The sequence below is a fragment of the Oryctolagus cuniculus genome, chromosome 20, assembly GCF_051225735.1.
Source record: "Oryctolagus cuniculus isolate XC-2025 breed Fujian yellow rabbit chromosome 20, ASM5122573v1, whole genome shotgun sequence".
In the NCBI taxonomy this organism is placed as follows: domain Eukaryota; kingdom Metazoa; phylum Chordata; class Mammalia; order Lagomorpha; family Leporidae; genus Oryctolagus; species Oryctolagus cuniculus.
The window spans coordinates 21,384,398-21,400,427 of record NC_142886.1 but is presented as its reverse complement, the minus strand read 5'-3'; the positions used below and the strand labels follow the sequence as shown (position 1 = coordinate 21,400,427).

General features: G+C 37.2%; 1 protein-coding gene across 12 annotated transcripts in view; it reads right to left on the bottom strand.

Moving 5' to 3' along the window:
* The window catches only part of PCNX1 (pecanex 1), a 188,854-nt gene that overhangs the window by 96,823 nt on the left and 76,001 nt on the right, over nt 1-16,030 (bottom strand). For 5 of the 12 annotated variants that reach the window (XR_007911684.3, XM_051826049.3, XM_051826052.3 and 2 more), the window contains 2 exons: nt 14,088-14,220; nt 6,233-6,417 (listed from right to left, as the gene is read on the bottom strand). The exons of 3 other annotated variants lie outside the window; for them this stretch is intronic. Coding sequence is in view for 6 of the 9 variants with exons in the window: in XM_051826049.3 (XP_051682009.2) it covers nt 6,233-6,417; nt 14,088-14,220 (318 nt within the window). In the remaining 3 variants the exon portion in view is untranslated. The remainder of the gene's footprint in view (nt 1-6,232; nt 6,418-14,087; nt 14,221-16,030) is intronic. 4 more of the 12 variants (XR_016226549.1, XM_051826050.3, XM_070065174.2 and 1 more) reach the window with 2 other exon arrangements.

Here is a 16,030-nt window from a genome sequence, read left to right as displayed (position 1 = left end):
TCTGACCTTTTTTAGTCTCTTCCTTTTTCTGTTTGCTAGGAAATGTCAACAACTACAGCTACCACCTTGGACCAGGTGGGGAAGCTGTATGTGGATGATAAGTCAACCTATCTGCTAAAAATGGCTACCATTATTCTGTTAGAGAAATATAACTTTTTTATTAACCACTGATTTGGGCAGGATTGGGGGTTTCTCCATCAAAGAATCTAACCTATGTACATGCATCAACTGACTTAGAATCTTAAAAATCTTTAATGCTGGAAAGCAACCTAATCTAGTGTTTCAAAAAGTCCTTTATAGGAAGAGACAAATCAGGTATCTCAACTAGTCCTTGTTATTTTCTACCAACTTCCTAACGTAGTTAAGGCATCCAAAACTTTTGGAAATAATGTTCTAGTTTCCACAGTAAAATGACAGGCTTCTGAACATTAACCAGTGCAGTAGATAAGACAAATTCTATCTATATTTATTTTAAATTTATATTTGTGGGGATAAAACACATAACCCACTGGAAAAATTTTTAAGCTGGTAGATAAATCAATTAGCAGGAATGTACAACAAACCCCAATAACATTTATTTCTCTTGACTGAAAGTTCCATTTTAACATAGTTACCCTAAGGCAATAGTAATTAATGAATGGTTAGAATAGTATTTATTATGAAGGGAAACACCAAGAAACACTTCGAAGATCAGCAGTGGAATTAGTTAACTCATTAAGTAAATCATGATTTAATAATATTTTATCAATAACTGCAATGTCTATTTTAGTATCTAATAACCTTCCACTGGCAGACACTGTTCTAACTGCTAGGCTTAATACACATAATCTTCACAGTAAGTCTTTAATACCTCCCTTTGATCAATGAGGAAACTGAGGTACAGGGAGAGAAAATAACTTGCCCAAGGCCTCAGAGCTAGTGAGTGGTAGTGCTGGGATAGAAAGCCTGGTTTTCAGGATGTCTGGCTCTGCACTGCCTGTCCTGGCAATCAAAGGGAAAATATGTAGCCACTCAGAAATGAGCTGAAGAACGGTAATGTAGATAAGTGCTCAGACATGCTACATGAAAAAAGCAAGACATAAAACACATAGAGTAGCACCGAAGTCACACAATAAGATACCAATTCTATTTTAGAAAAGAATATACATGAGTATATTGGAAAAGATTGGAAGAAAAAGTTACAAAAACAAAACAGTGAATGAATATCCCTGAGTGATGAGATCACAAATGACTTAATTTTAATCATTATGTTGTCCACTATTTGTAAACTTGTATTTCTGCTACAAGGATAGTAAAAGTACGTTCTAATTTTATCAAAAGTAAGCATAAGGAGAATATATCCCCTAAACTATTTAACACTTTTTCCTTCCAGAAATAATTTAGAACTTCAAGTGTTTCAGACCGGCGCCGCGGCTCACTTGGCTAATACTCTGCCTGCGGCGCCAGCACCCCGGGGTTCTAGTCCTGGCTGGGGTGCCAGATTCTGTCCCGGTTGCTCCTCTTCCAGTCCAGCTCTCAGCTATAGCCCGGGAAAATAGTGGAGGATGGCCCAAGTGCTTGGGCCCTGCACCCACATGGGAGACAAGGAGAAAGCACCTGGCTCCTGGCTTTGGATCGGCGCAGTGGGCCAGCCGTAGCGGTCATTTGGGGGATAAACCAATGGAAGGAAGATCTTTGTCTCTCTCTTTCACTAACTCTGCCTGTCAAAAAAAAAAAAAAAAAAAAGAACTTCAAGTGTTTCAATAAAAATAAAGACTACTTTCACTTATATACTGTACTTAATGTTATTTAGTACTTTTTGTACTCTATAACAATAAAGGATAAAGACAAGGTTGTTGCAAAAAGTGCAGTTTTTTTTATTCTGATGAATGAAAATGATCTACCATGACACAGAGAATTGAAGTATAAATTCCAAGGTCCATTTTAGTACTCTGACTCCGCAAGTCTTCATTATTGAAGAAAAGTACTCATATCATAGCCCAAAATACTGGAGAAGTACATATAATCTTTCTTAAATAACATAAATAATTCTAATAAAATCATTAAAAGCATCACAGACCACCTGAGCCTTGGCCTTTTAAAGTGAAAAATAAAAAAGCTTCCAAATTGTATTTCTGCTTAATAATGCATGGTTGCCATGAACTGCTTAACAAGAAGGACCACAGGATGTTGCCAAACTTCCTTTACCTTCAACCCAAGCTGACGAGCTGACGGCATGGTCAGTGTCAGTATGCTCTGCAGTAATGCAGGTGGTCTCAAAGGACCCTTTTTATGTCAATTCTTTTACAATAACAAAAACAAAAGAAAGCCTTAGGAAAATCAATCCAAGCATCACTTTTTAAACTTCCAATACATTTTTATCTTTTCATTGTTTTCGGTAGGGGGGAAAAAACCCTCTAGTGCTCTAATCAAATGAACAAAGCATTAAACTGGTTACAGAAACACTGTCCATGATTATGCATTTTACAACTGTCTTGATAAATGTAAAACTGCCTTACTCTCATTTCTTATCTAAAACATTATTTCTATCACAGAAAGATGAAAAAATTTATTTTATCTTCATCATTAACCACTACTAATTTTAATCATGGAAAAATCATTTCACCTCAGACATTTCTTTTGAGATGTTGTGCTAATATTAAAAGTGTAACTATCAACTATAATGCAATACTTCACCATTGTATAAATGTATTAGTATTCATTTATGGGAGCACACTAGGATTAACATTAAAAACTAAGGACAAATTTTATAGAAAAAGCTTAGCAGATATAAAATAGGACTTTGTTACCTGAATTCACAGCCTATTACGTGACAATCTGTACACTAAGCCAAAGCTTCTTTTTGTTAGTATTATTGAAGTTTAGTTCAGAAAATACGAAATCAACTGCAAATAATGGAGTGCAATGTAAGAATGATCAGAATGAAGTTAACCTCTGAGATACGACCTTAAAAGTAAACAGCAAAATATTACATTGAAGGATTTGAGCATAGCTTAAGAGAAATCTAATTTTCAAAAATGTTACCTTCAAAACATCCATTATTTATGCCACCTGAACATCCCCCCCCCCACCTTTTTTAATAGACTGCATGGAAAGGAAATCTACCTATTAGAAAGGAAAGCATCCATGTTTTTCCTTTTAAATTATGTAACATAATTCAGTTTCTGAAAATAATTATAATTAAATAAATATAATAAATACCTGTAAAATAAAGACTTAAGTAGCAAATATTCCATACTTTGGGAATATCATGGTGAATTTTAATGTGTTTCAATTTAAAGCACATACTCTGACACAAAATTATCATATTACTATTAATTAAACATAAAAATTAAGTCACACAAACAAAAAAATCCAGTTTCTCTGCCAATCCTGTACAGCCAGTTGCAGTTCACTTTTAGATCTTTTTTGGCCAGTTTAACGTACTATGGAACAGGTACATACTTTGGACTGATTGCTTGCTTTATGCTAATCATTACCGAGTATTCAACTTGACAGCATTCAGTCACCTAACGCCAGGAACTAGCTATCAGAAGGCAGTTAACACAAAAGGTAAAATCCAGATTTCAAAAGAATATCCTGTATATCCACCGAAGATGCTAAAGTCACTTATAATCCAAAAAGGACTTTTATTTTCAGAACTGGCAAGGCAGCTCATAGTATGTATTTTCAATAATCTATGTGGCTTTGGTTTAATACTAAAGCTTCTTTAGCAAAGTTTTTCAGCAAACTACCATGTTTTACATAGAAAATTACCTACTGTTTTCATTCTGTGCTTGATCTGAAAAAAATTTTTAAAAATCCAATATAGATCAAAATGAAGCCATTTATTTTAGCTAATCTACTACCGTAAAGCCAATGGACAGTGGGATGGTGACTGTAATCTGATAGTCACAGATTCACATCTCCTTTGCCCATGGAGATTTTGGATTAACCAGAGATGAATACCAATATAAAGGTAATATTATATAACTTAATATATTGGCAACTAAAAAAATAGCACTTGCAACTAAAACGTAGATAAACAGAATGAAGTCTATCTTATCCTTTTCTCAAGAATGCTCCTTGGGGCCGGCGCCATGGTGCAGTAGGATAATCCCCCGCTTGGCCGGTGCCGTGGCTCACTAGGCTAATCCTCCGCCTTGCGGCGCCGGCACACCGGGTTCTAGTCCCGGTCGGGGCACCAGATTCTGTCCCGGTTGCCCCTCTTCCAGGCCAGCTTTCTGCTGTGGCCAGGGAGTGCAGTGGAGGATGGCCCGAGTACTTGGGCCCTGCACCCCATGGGAGACCAGGATAAGTACCTGGCTCCTGCCATCGGATCAGCACGGTGTGCCGCCCGCAGCGCGCCAGCCGCGGCGGCCATTGGAGGGTGAACCAACGGCAAAAGGAAGCCCTTTCTCTCTGTCTCTCTCTCACTGTCCACTCTGCCTGTCAAAAAAAAAAAAAAAAAAAAAAGATAATCCCCCGCTTGAGACGCTGGCATCCCATATGGGTGCCGGATTCTGTCCCGGCTGCTCCTCTTCCAATCCAGCACTCTGCTGTGGCCTGGGAAAGCAGTGAAAGATGGCCCAAGTGCTCAGGCCCCTGCACCCACACAGGAGACTAGGAAGAAGCACCTGGCTCCTGGCTTCGGATCGGTGTAGCTCTGGCCATTGTGGCCATTTGGGGGGTGAACCAACGGAAGGAAGACCTTTCTCTGTCTCTCCCTCTCACTCTCTGTAACTCTACCTCTCAAATAAAGAAATAAAATCTTAAAAAAAATGCTCCTAATAAATGTCCTTGCCTCTCTAAAGTACAAAAGTATTCTAAATTTAAAATTAAAATGTAAATTGATAAAAATTCTTATTTTATCTGGAAATTCTCATATATAATTTTTAAAAGATTTATCTGTTTGAAGGGCCACGTAACAGAGAGAAAGAGAGAAGGGGGGGCGGAGAGAGAGAGAGATCGATCTTCCATCCGCTGGTTCACTCCCCAAATTGCAACAACTGCAGCAATGGGCCACACAGAAACCTTGAGCCTGGAACTCCATTAGGTCTCCCACATGGATGGCAGGGGCCCAAGCACCTGGGACATCTTCCACTGCCTTCCCAGGCACATTAGCAGGGAGCTGGACGGGAAGTGGAGCAGCGAGCACTGGAACTGGCATCCATATGGAATGTCAGTGTCACATGTGGCAGCTTAACCCACTATACCGTAACTTTAGCCCTCATATTTTTTAATGGTATAAAATATCTTAGCTGACCATTTTCAAGTTTTTGTAAGTTATAGAGAAGGATTTTTAAAAAATGGAAAAAGTCAAGGAATAAACAGCATGTAAGTTTTACTAAGCATAATCAGGGCAACTTATACCACAAATATTGCCGAGTTAAAGTATCAACGAGATCATCATTTTTATAAGTGAAAGCAGTTATAACATGGATAATCACAATCACAGTAGTAAATGCTTTCAAGCAACTGTTTCTGAATGCCAGGCATTCTTCCTCATATATTTATTTTATCATATTAAACTATATTCTGAACACAAGAGAGCTGAATTGCACAGAGAAAAAAAAACACAGTACTATAAGATACTATTCTTAAATAATGCATAAAGCAGATATTTGAGTGGATATAGATTACTGAGCTTTTTAAACTATACAATGCCTCTGAGAATTACCTAATAATTAATGCATATATTTATATATATAAACAAGAAAATAAACTTTATCAAATTATTTGATATTATATGAAGCTGCCTTTATAATTATACTAAATCTTACTATAAATAATGGACATATCATAAAACACAGAATCATAAAGACTGTTATAATAGATCATGAGAAATTAATTTTGCCTTTCCTATAGCACAAAGAATTCAAAGAAACTAAGGTTTAGTCAAAATCATTATTTTAAAAAGTCAGCATTTTCCCAAAAGATACAAAAATGCCTGGCGTTAAAGGAAATGCTCAAAACATTTTAAGAGAAAACTAAAGTATCAACATTTATTAACATTTTAACTATTTATTAATAGACATAATCAAAAGGCAAAGTAAAATAAGAGTAGAAAGAAATAGGAAAGGAAAAAAGCAAAAGTCAAATTTCCTTACACACAAGGCAAATTCTATATAAAAAATGTCCCTATGCATAACTCTAAAATGAAACTATCTCGAAAAAGAATTGCAATCATGGTTACTCATTATCTGCTGCATTAACCTTTTGTTATCACCAAGATTACATAAGGCCTGCATACCAAGTTCATCGTGCAAACTGCTACCGCCTACAGTAGATGCATTGTCATGTGATGCTTCTAAGTGGACACTCCCATTTCTCACCAGCAAGGAGGCACTAGCACTGAGCACTGCAGCCTGGGAAGGGGGGCGGGACTGGACTTTGACCTGGGCTGTGGACTGCTGGCCTTGCTGACCATCTTGAAGGCTAGGAAAAAACAGGGATTGGGGAGACATTACAGGAAAGAAAAGAGAAAACAATATCTAGAATGAAAACTAATTCAACAAGACACTTTTCAACATAACCTAAGAAAGAGCCAACAACTCTGAAAACTATCCAGATTGAACTCATACTACCAACTAAAATCTTCCTGTCCTTACAAACCAGATGTGCAGTGCTAAAAGTGGTAAACATTTCATGCACATGAAATGAGCTCATCTGTGACTTTTTTCACCTCACGTCAACTAAATTCTAATGTAGTAAAAAGAAAGCAGCAAAGAACAATCATGAGTACATTCAACTTAAGACAGTATTTCGAAAAATTCATGGAAAATGCACATTATCATTTAGTTCCACTTTTCCACAAATTTTGAAGTCCTCGCATGTGTGGGCTGCAGCTGGTTCCTAACAATTAATTTTTAGTTAAATATGTACTTTTATTTAGAATCTTGTAATAATTCTAGAATCAACCTTTCAAATATCCTGAGAAATCAAATTCACAATCAAACCATGTTTCTAAACACTTGAAAACTAAAGAATATTAGATGCAACCAAGATTGCAATTTTGAATAGAAAGAAAAGCACAAACTGGTGCAAGACAAGCCAGAATAACTGACTCAACCAAATGAAATACAGTCAAATACAATTACAGGTTGAGCATCTCTGATCTGAAAATCCAGAATGCTCCAAATCCAACATGATGCCACAGTGGGAAATTCTACAACTGACCACACAGGACTGGTCATAGTCAAAATGCAGGTGCATTAAAAATACCATATAAAACTGCTTTCAGGCCATGTGTATATGGCTCACATGAAACATAAGTGAATTTTGTGTTTAGACTTGGGTCCCATGCCCAAGACATTTCACTATGTATATGCAAAGACTCCAAAATCTAAACACTCTGGTTCCAACCATTTCCATACAGGATACTCAACCTGCAATATAAAATGTTATTATAAACAGTCTACATATTTCAGAATGAAGGTCACATGCTTTTTATAATTAGGGTTAGTTGACAATTACATTTAACAAGCTTTATTTCCCTTTCCAATCCAAAAGGGCAATCTCATTAGCAAGGATTCCTCACTTTAGACAATCTTAAAAGTAATTTGTTCCCTCAAAGGATTCTAGTCTTTTCTAGATTGTATAAAATTTCAAAAATACCTAAAGGCTAGGACTGTGGCCCGTGGGTTAGGCCACTGCCTGTAACACTGGCACCCCATAGCAGAGTGCTGGTTCAAGTCCCAGCAGCTGTGATCCCAATCCAGCTTCCAGCTAATGCACCTGAGTAAGCAGCAGACGGAATGACTGCATCAGCACCTGCCGCTCATTTGGGAGACCGGGAAGAAGTTCCTGGCTGCTTGCTTTGCCCTGGCCAAGACTTGGCTGTTGCGGCCATTTGGGGAGTGAAGGAGTGGACAGAGGTTCTTTCTGTCACTCCCTCTCCATCACTCTTTCAAATAAATAAATAAAATCTTTAAAAAGAATTAGAATTTTATTACTATAACATTTTAATTATTTATAAAATTCATTTAAATAATGAAGAAATCATATTCTTCACTCATTTTGTATTTTTATATATTTGTAAACTTATTTAAAAGACTGACTTAACACTTAGTCCAGCAGTCAAATTTAAACTGATGAAACTCGTGAAAACATCATTCTGTACATGGTGTTCACTGCATCTCTGCCCTCTATCAATTCAAGTTTACTTTTAACAGTTCTGGAGACTGTTACCAAAACTATCTGGCCTCATGGTTTTAGATCCCTGTATTCCCTATCATAGTGCTGGTTCAAGTCTTGGCCACTCTAGTTCCTATCCAGCTTGGGAAGGCACTGGATGATGGCTCAAAGGCTTGGGCCCCACCACCTGCGTGCTAGACTCAAAAGGAGTTCCAGGCTCCTGATTCAGCCTGACCCATCCTTGGGTGTTGAGGGATCTCTCTCTCTGTCACTCTTTCAAGTGAATAATAAATAATCTCAGGGCCTGTGTGGGTAAAGCCACCACCTGCAGTGCCAGCATCCCATATGGGCGCTGGTTGGAGCCCCGGTTGCTCCACTTCTGATCCAGCTCTCTGCTATGGCCTGGGGAAGCAGTGGAAGATGCACTTGGGCCCCTGCATCCACATGGGAGAGCCAGAAGAAGCTCCTGGCTCCTGGCTTCGGATCAGTACAGTTCTGGCCTTTGAGGCCAACTGTAGAGTGAACCAGCAGATGGAAGACCTCTCTCTCTCTGCCTCTCCTTCTTTCTCTGTGTAACTCTGGCTTTCAAATAAATACATTTTTAAAATAAATAATCTCTACTTTTTTTAGAGAAAAATAACAAAATGATTTTGCCTCAAACAAAAAGAAGAGTGCCACTTAGGATGGCCTTACTTAGTTACTTTATAATTTTTCCTGCGTATCTCTTCCCTCTAATCCTTTGAATTCACTGTAATGGTTTGTCTGGTTCCTTTAAAACAAACTCAGCTGCTGAGATGACTCTGAAATAAAAGGCTAAACAGAAAACATTGTATATATTGCTTAAGCCTCCGGTTATGACAATGATCGTCTGATATAGTTGCCTGTGAGCATTTAAATGAATTATAACTTTAGCTCCTGAGTCACACTAACCAAATTTCAAGTGTCCAATAACCACAAAATGCAGCTAGCAGCTACCATAGCTTAATGGTTTCCAGAGTCGGCAGTTGCTTGTAATTGGTGTCCATTATATGAGGGCATATTATAGAATATTTCCACTATCACAGACACGTCTCCTAACTAGTACTACCATGAACATTCATTTTGCAGGCTTCTTTTACAGACACTGAAGAGTACACACTCTAAGTAGAGGCCACAGTATGGAAGCAACCAAGTCTGCAAAATGTCAACTCTTAGAGACACTACTTTTCTTAATGTGTACCTATAAAGGTATTTAATAACTTGTCTGAACTAGAATATTTGTAAAATGGACACAAATCTAGTGATGATCTTGGGACAGATAAGCTTTTATACTTCATACACACAATAATTAATCTTTATCACTCTTCCCCACACGCTATCTAAATTTTTGCACAAACCTTACTAAAATGAACAAATTTCACAAGGGCAAAAATAGTGAGGAAAAAGTGTTTGAGTAGTTCAAGTGCTGTGCTCTGTCAGACTGACTTAGAAGATAGAAGGATTTTATAAGAAATAATACTCAAACTTTTTCTAGCAATTTTTCCATTTTCAAGTAATAAGCAAAGAGCTATACGGCAATTAGCTATGTTTTAATGTGAACATACTTTAGAATATACTAACTTCAAGATGAAGATCCAATATACTCATAGATGCAAACAGAAATAAAGGTTTACAAAGGTCAGGTATGGGTAGACACTGTGGTACAGTTGGGTTAGCCTGTCACTTTGGACTCCTACATTCCACAGTGGAATGCTGGTTCAAGTCCTGGCTCCTAAGATTCTGATCCAGCTTCCTGTTAATGTGCTTGGGAGGCAGCAGGGACAGTTCAAGTAGCTGGGTCCCAGCCACCCACGATGGACACCCAAATGGAAGCCCAGGCTAGAGATTTGGCCTGACCCAATCCCAGCTGTTGTGGGCATTCAAGGAGTGAGCCAGAGGATGTATCCTCTCTCTCCCTCTCAGTCATTCTGCCTTTCAAATAAATAATCATTGAAAAAGAGAGAGGACAAAGAAAATAATGGGCAATACATGAAAATCAATTCCAGAATAAACAAATTCTACAAAATCTATGAGATTATAAACATGTTTTTGGACATCAAAAATCGGTAATATTTATGCTCCTATATATCTTATCTCTGAAATCCTTCAACAACAAAAAAGGCCTGTCATCTTTGCATAAATTGTTAGGAAACATACCTGAAGAGCTGCATTTCATTCTAAGCTATTAACTGGCATAAATAAATCGTTCTTACAGTTCTAATTATATGTCAAAACTTTCAATTTGAGAAATGGTAGCTACTATTTTGTAACACATCAAAATGACGGACAGAAATTTTGGTCTAAAACAATTAGCTACTGCTAGCATCACTGATCTCCACTCACACTAATTAGTATTTCTAATTTAAATCACAGAAAAAAAGTTGGTCTTAGGCTTTCCCTCCTCTATACCACTTCACTGGTATTTGACACAATCTGCCTCATACTGTTAGTTACTGTTCTGTGTCTCTCCAGCCAAAGTGTAATTTCTACTAAAAGTATGACGGCATCCTTCCCATGAGTCTTCAGAGTCCAGAGAAGATACTGTCTTGAACATAGCTACAACCCACCAAGATTTAGTGGGTTCATCTCTGAGTACCACAAAATGATTCCTTATTCACCTTTCCCCAAAATACACTGATAGTTTCTAACTAATAAAAAATTCAAAAAAGTACCACATTTAGGTTGATAAATATAGGTCATCTAAACTCTCAATAATGTGTTAGAAATTAAAAAAAATTTAGTAAGCGGGAAACATTAGCAAGAGCCTACAAAACCTACCTACAAGGTTAACAAAAATTTTTTTAATGCTAAAATTTTTTCTAATAAGTAATATAAAAATACACACAGCTTTTCTTTACAAGGAAATTGATGATTCACTTCCAACCCTTGAAGACATGTATTTTACCAAGTTGCTTTCTGAATGGTCATTTATTTAAACTACTTATTAAAGTTTAAAATAAGTTATATTAGTTCCCTTTGAGGATTTGTTTTCAGTTGCTTTCACTTCAATTACCAATGGTGAACCATGGTCAGAATATATTACATAGAAACTTTCAGAAATAACTCAAGTTTTTCAACAACTTGTATTATAATATATTGTTATAATACTCCACCTTATTATTAGTTATTATTAATGTCTTATGTACTTAATTTATAGACATTAAACTTCATCATGGGTATATATGTACTGTACAGGGAAAACATACTACATGTAAGTTTCATTATTATTTGGCAATATAGGGGATGACTGTAGATTTTCCTAGAATTTATATAATTGTAATGAAAGTATTTCCATTATCTATTCTATTTCTTTCAGACAAATTTCCAAATTTTAAATGACCATGCCATCCTATATCTATTTAAACATGATATCATTCTGTAACACACACTGAGAAATAACATCAACACACTTTACCTAAATATTATCATAACCACAAAAGATGATTTTATAAATTGGTATTTTTTTCTAATCCCTCAGCAAATTTTATCTTACTTCATCTGTAATAGGGTCATCTTATTTAAGATACATACAATTTTTGTACTGAAATACCCAAAAGTTATAGGCTCTCTACCGTAAGACTGCTTTCCAAAAACTCTAATATGAACCCTTACTAAGTGTTACATTACATCCTTCCTTGGGTAATGATATATTTAAGACCCTATGAAAACAGGACAATCCTATGTGATTAGCTAGAATTAGAACACAGCTTCCTAATACTCCACCAGATAGATAAATAAAACTATCTTGTCAACATTTGTTTGGTGAGTGGGATCCTACAGGCTCATTTGAGGCAAAGACTGAAAGGATTTTTAAAGACTAAAAAGAGAAAGTTAAAAAAAGTTATGAGCTCTGACTTTCAAAAACAAAATTATGAAGCACCAACATAGAATGAGCAAGAAAGTATGTCTATTGCCAAATATTATTATAAAAGGGGGGGGGGATAAAATGCTGAGCTCTTTCTGCATGTTGGAGCTATGTCCCAAATCCACCAGCAGGAAGAAAAGCACTTCAAGCAGGAAAGGAAAGGAGACAGAAAGGAACAGGAGGGTTCACAAAAGCAAAGCACTCAGAAATGGTTTCATTGGCAAGTATTTCTTTTAAGTTGGTGGCCTTCCCATTTTATATGTTAAATGTTGGCTTACCAAAGCCATTTCTTTTTATAGAATTATCCATTATTGAAGGACTCATTGGGAACATGACCTGTGAGAGACATGAAGTTCCTGACTGCAATGTAAACTATGGAAAATAATCAAGTCTTGAATATCAAGGGAATATGAATTAAAAGTAATAATTAAAGAAAAAAGGACTTTACTCAAAAGCAGTAATTTCATTAAATGCTTTGGCAGGGAAATAAGTTTTATAGTGGCGCTACTTGGTACAAGTAATATTATTATTATGCACTACTGGGTGAGTGTTGTGGTGCAGTGGGTCAAATCACTGCTTGGGTCACTCACATCCCATTTGAAAGTGCCAGTTCAAGTCCCAGCTTTTCTGTGCTACCAATCCATAGCTTCCTGCTAATGCACCTGAGAAACAGTAGATCACCCAAGTTCTTGTGTTCTTGACACCCTTGTAGAGACCAGGGTGGATCCTGACTCCTGACTCGTGACTTTGACCTGGCCCAGCCCTGATTGTTCTGAAGTTTTGGAGAATGAAACAGGGGATGGAAGACCAATCTCTCAATCTCTGCCCCAACCCCACCCCAACCCCAATCCCTCATTTCCCTCCCTCTGTTACTGTGCCTTTCAATTAAATAAATATTTTTTAAATGTATGAACTACTTAAGCAAATACATGTGTTCATGTCCACATTTGTTCAAGTTTTTTTTTTTTATTTTTTTATTAATTTTTTTTTAATTTTTTTTTTTTTTTGACAGGCAGAGTGGACAGTGAGAGAGAGAGAGACAGAGAGAAAGGTCTTCCTTTGCCGTTGGTTCACCCTCCAATGGCCGCCGCGGCCGGCGCGCTGCGGCCGGCGCACCGCGCTGATCCGATGGCAGGAGCCAGGAGCCAGGTGCTTTTCCTGGTCTCCCATGGGGTGCAGGGCCCAAGCACCTGGGCCATCCTCCACTGCACTCCCTGGCCACAGCAGAGAGCTGGCCTGGAAGAGGGGCAACCGGGACAGAATCCGGCGCCCCGACCGGGACTAGAACCCGGTGTGCCGGCGCCGCTAGGCGGAGGATTAGCCTAGTGAGCCACGGCGCCGGCCTGTTCAAGTTTTTTGAACAGATTTTCACATTTCTAATTTGAGGCATGGTCTCTTTAGATTTGATACAATAAACCACTAAATTTTTAATGGAAATTTATTCCCAATATAAATAACAGGTGTTTTCTTGGGAATACAGGAAAATATGAAAGTGTTTAACACACTGTAGAGGCTGCGAATTTCACCTCAGATGTAGTATCAATATATACACAGATTTAAAATGTACATATAGGACCATACTTCACGTAAGTTAATATTCAGCCATGTGTCATTTTCTTGGTTACAGTGAAAAAAAAAAAAAAACACCAAGTTCTAAGTAAGATAAAGTAAATCACTTTTAATGAAATAAATCAAACTGGCTTATCAGGCTGAGATCAGTGTCTGTTATTCCTCAAAAAACTCATCATTTGGTCTCATATTTCTTCAACATCTTGGGAAAAGATGTTGTATTATTGTTGGATTAGAAAAAAAAAGAAAAACTGATGCAAGTTTTTCTACTATTTACATTCTATAACTAAAGTGATACTGCAATTAAAAATTGAGTAAACCAACCTAATCATTTTGTTTAGTGCAACATAAGGCATGCAAGATGCAATAGGCTCAGGGTCACATGCAAAGAAAAGTCTGTAAGACCTAAAATGCAAAGGAGACAAACAGAAAGAAAAAGCAAAATCCAAATGCTCTCTTGGGTCACAGGTAAGGTCTGTTACATGCATGCTGAACTTGGTGGAATTTCAAAATACCATACCTTAGGGGTGATCCGATGAGCAAGGTAGGAGGGGTAGGGTTACTCCCTGCATTGTGCCGGCGCCGTACTGCCTGGCGCCTAAATGTGCTGCGTTCACGGCGAAATGACACCGCCTCCTCGCTGGCCTGTGCTGCTGCATCAAGACACACTTAGGTCAAATAGGAGCCTAGGTCAGAGATGTACATAGCAGCTGAGCCTGTCTTTCCCTTGACTTCCCACCCTTATGGGTAAAGGGAACTTGGCTAATTACTCCAAACTGTTTGCCTCTGTATACTGTTCACCTATCATTATCAGGAAATACAAAGTCGTATCATTTATTTAAAGATAATTGTTTCTTAGAAAATGGTTTTGATCTACAACTAGTTCACTCTCTTCTCTTCAACCTCAATTTTAATATCTCAGTTACTTTAAAACTCTTCTTGAAGGTCTCACATATTATTGTCTCATATTCCTCTAGTCTCCCTTACATTGTCAGAGTTTTTGTTAGTTACTAGTAACAGGAATGGGGAATTAATTTCCTACTCTCATAAGAATAATAAAAAGCAGTAAAGATGTTCCTCAATTTACAAGGTGGTTGTGTCCTAACGAACCCATTCTAAGTTAAAAATATCCTAAGTAAAAAATGCATTTAATAGACCAATGCTACTACACATCACAGCTTAGCAACACAGCACACTGCAAAGTATCAGCTATTTCCCCTCATGACCACAGGGCTGACTGGGAGTTCTGCCTGTTTCTACTGCCCACTGCTAACCCAGGAAAAGAGCAAAATTTGAAATTCAAAGCATGGTTTCTCCTGAGCATATATCATTTCCCCACCATCCTAAAACAGAAATGTTGGGGGTCAAACAACTATAAAGTTAGGAATTCTTTGTACTTCACTGTCAATGTCAAGAAGCCGGTAATAAGTTTATTCACAGTACGACAGGCTGTAATTCTGGCAACATTAAATGAAATCAAACTAGTTTGGTAAAAGTTTAAGATAGCATGAATATACCTTAACTAAAAGATACTTCGGCAGTCATCAAACTTTATTCAACTCTACACCCTTGGCCCTGGCCCCCTCAATACCAGAAAGCAAGTAACAATAAAATGGGGAATAAAGAAACTCATAACTTAATTTGGAAGCAATAAAATATAAACTAAAATCAAGTATTACAATGAGGAAAATCATAACAATGTCAAAGAATTATATAGACTTTATAAAAACATACTAACTGACCATTTAATCACACTTAAGATTTCTAAAATAAAATGCAAAATGATTTTCATGTTTCCAAATTTAAAACAATTCTTGCTCCCCAGTGATCTAAATATCCCAAGAATCATTTTAATTTTGAGAATGAGTATTTTGATGCTAAATATGAATAAAGACAAAACACGTTAGTGTAGAAACATTCTTTCCAAACATGAAAAAAATTGTTTAAATGTGAAAAAGCTATTACTTCTGGGGTAAATGCATATATACATAAAAATTATTTATGGCTTATGAAAACAAGTGATATTGATTCAATCTGTTCATCAAGAACTGTGCTGTCCAGTAATGGCAGCCACTAGCCATTTGTGGCTCTACATATGAATTAATTAAAATCAAAGTAAAAACTTCCTCTGATTCATGAACCACATGACAAGCAAGCAGTAGCTACATGCAGCCAGTGGCTACCATCATTAGACAGTGCAGATATAAAATACATCCATCACCACAGAAAGCTGTACTGGACAGTGCCGATCTAGAATGTCAAGGCTGCCTGTTGTGCTCTCACAATCTACAAGGCATATTGCACACTTTACCAATTAACTGGTCACCATGACCTTGAAGAAATGAAAATACATCAACATCGCCACAAAGGAGAAAATATATACTGGCAGGGCAGTCACCGGATGAAGGAAGAAACAAAGCAGTGGAGAAAACAAGCCAGCAGAGGGAAGAAATAGAAAGCTGG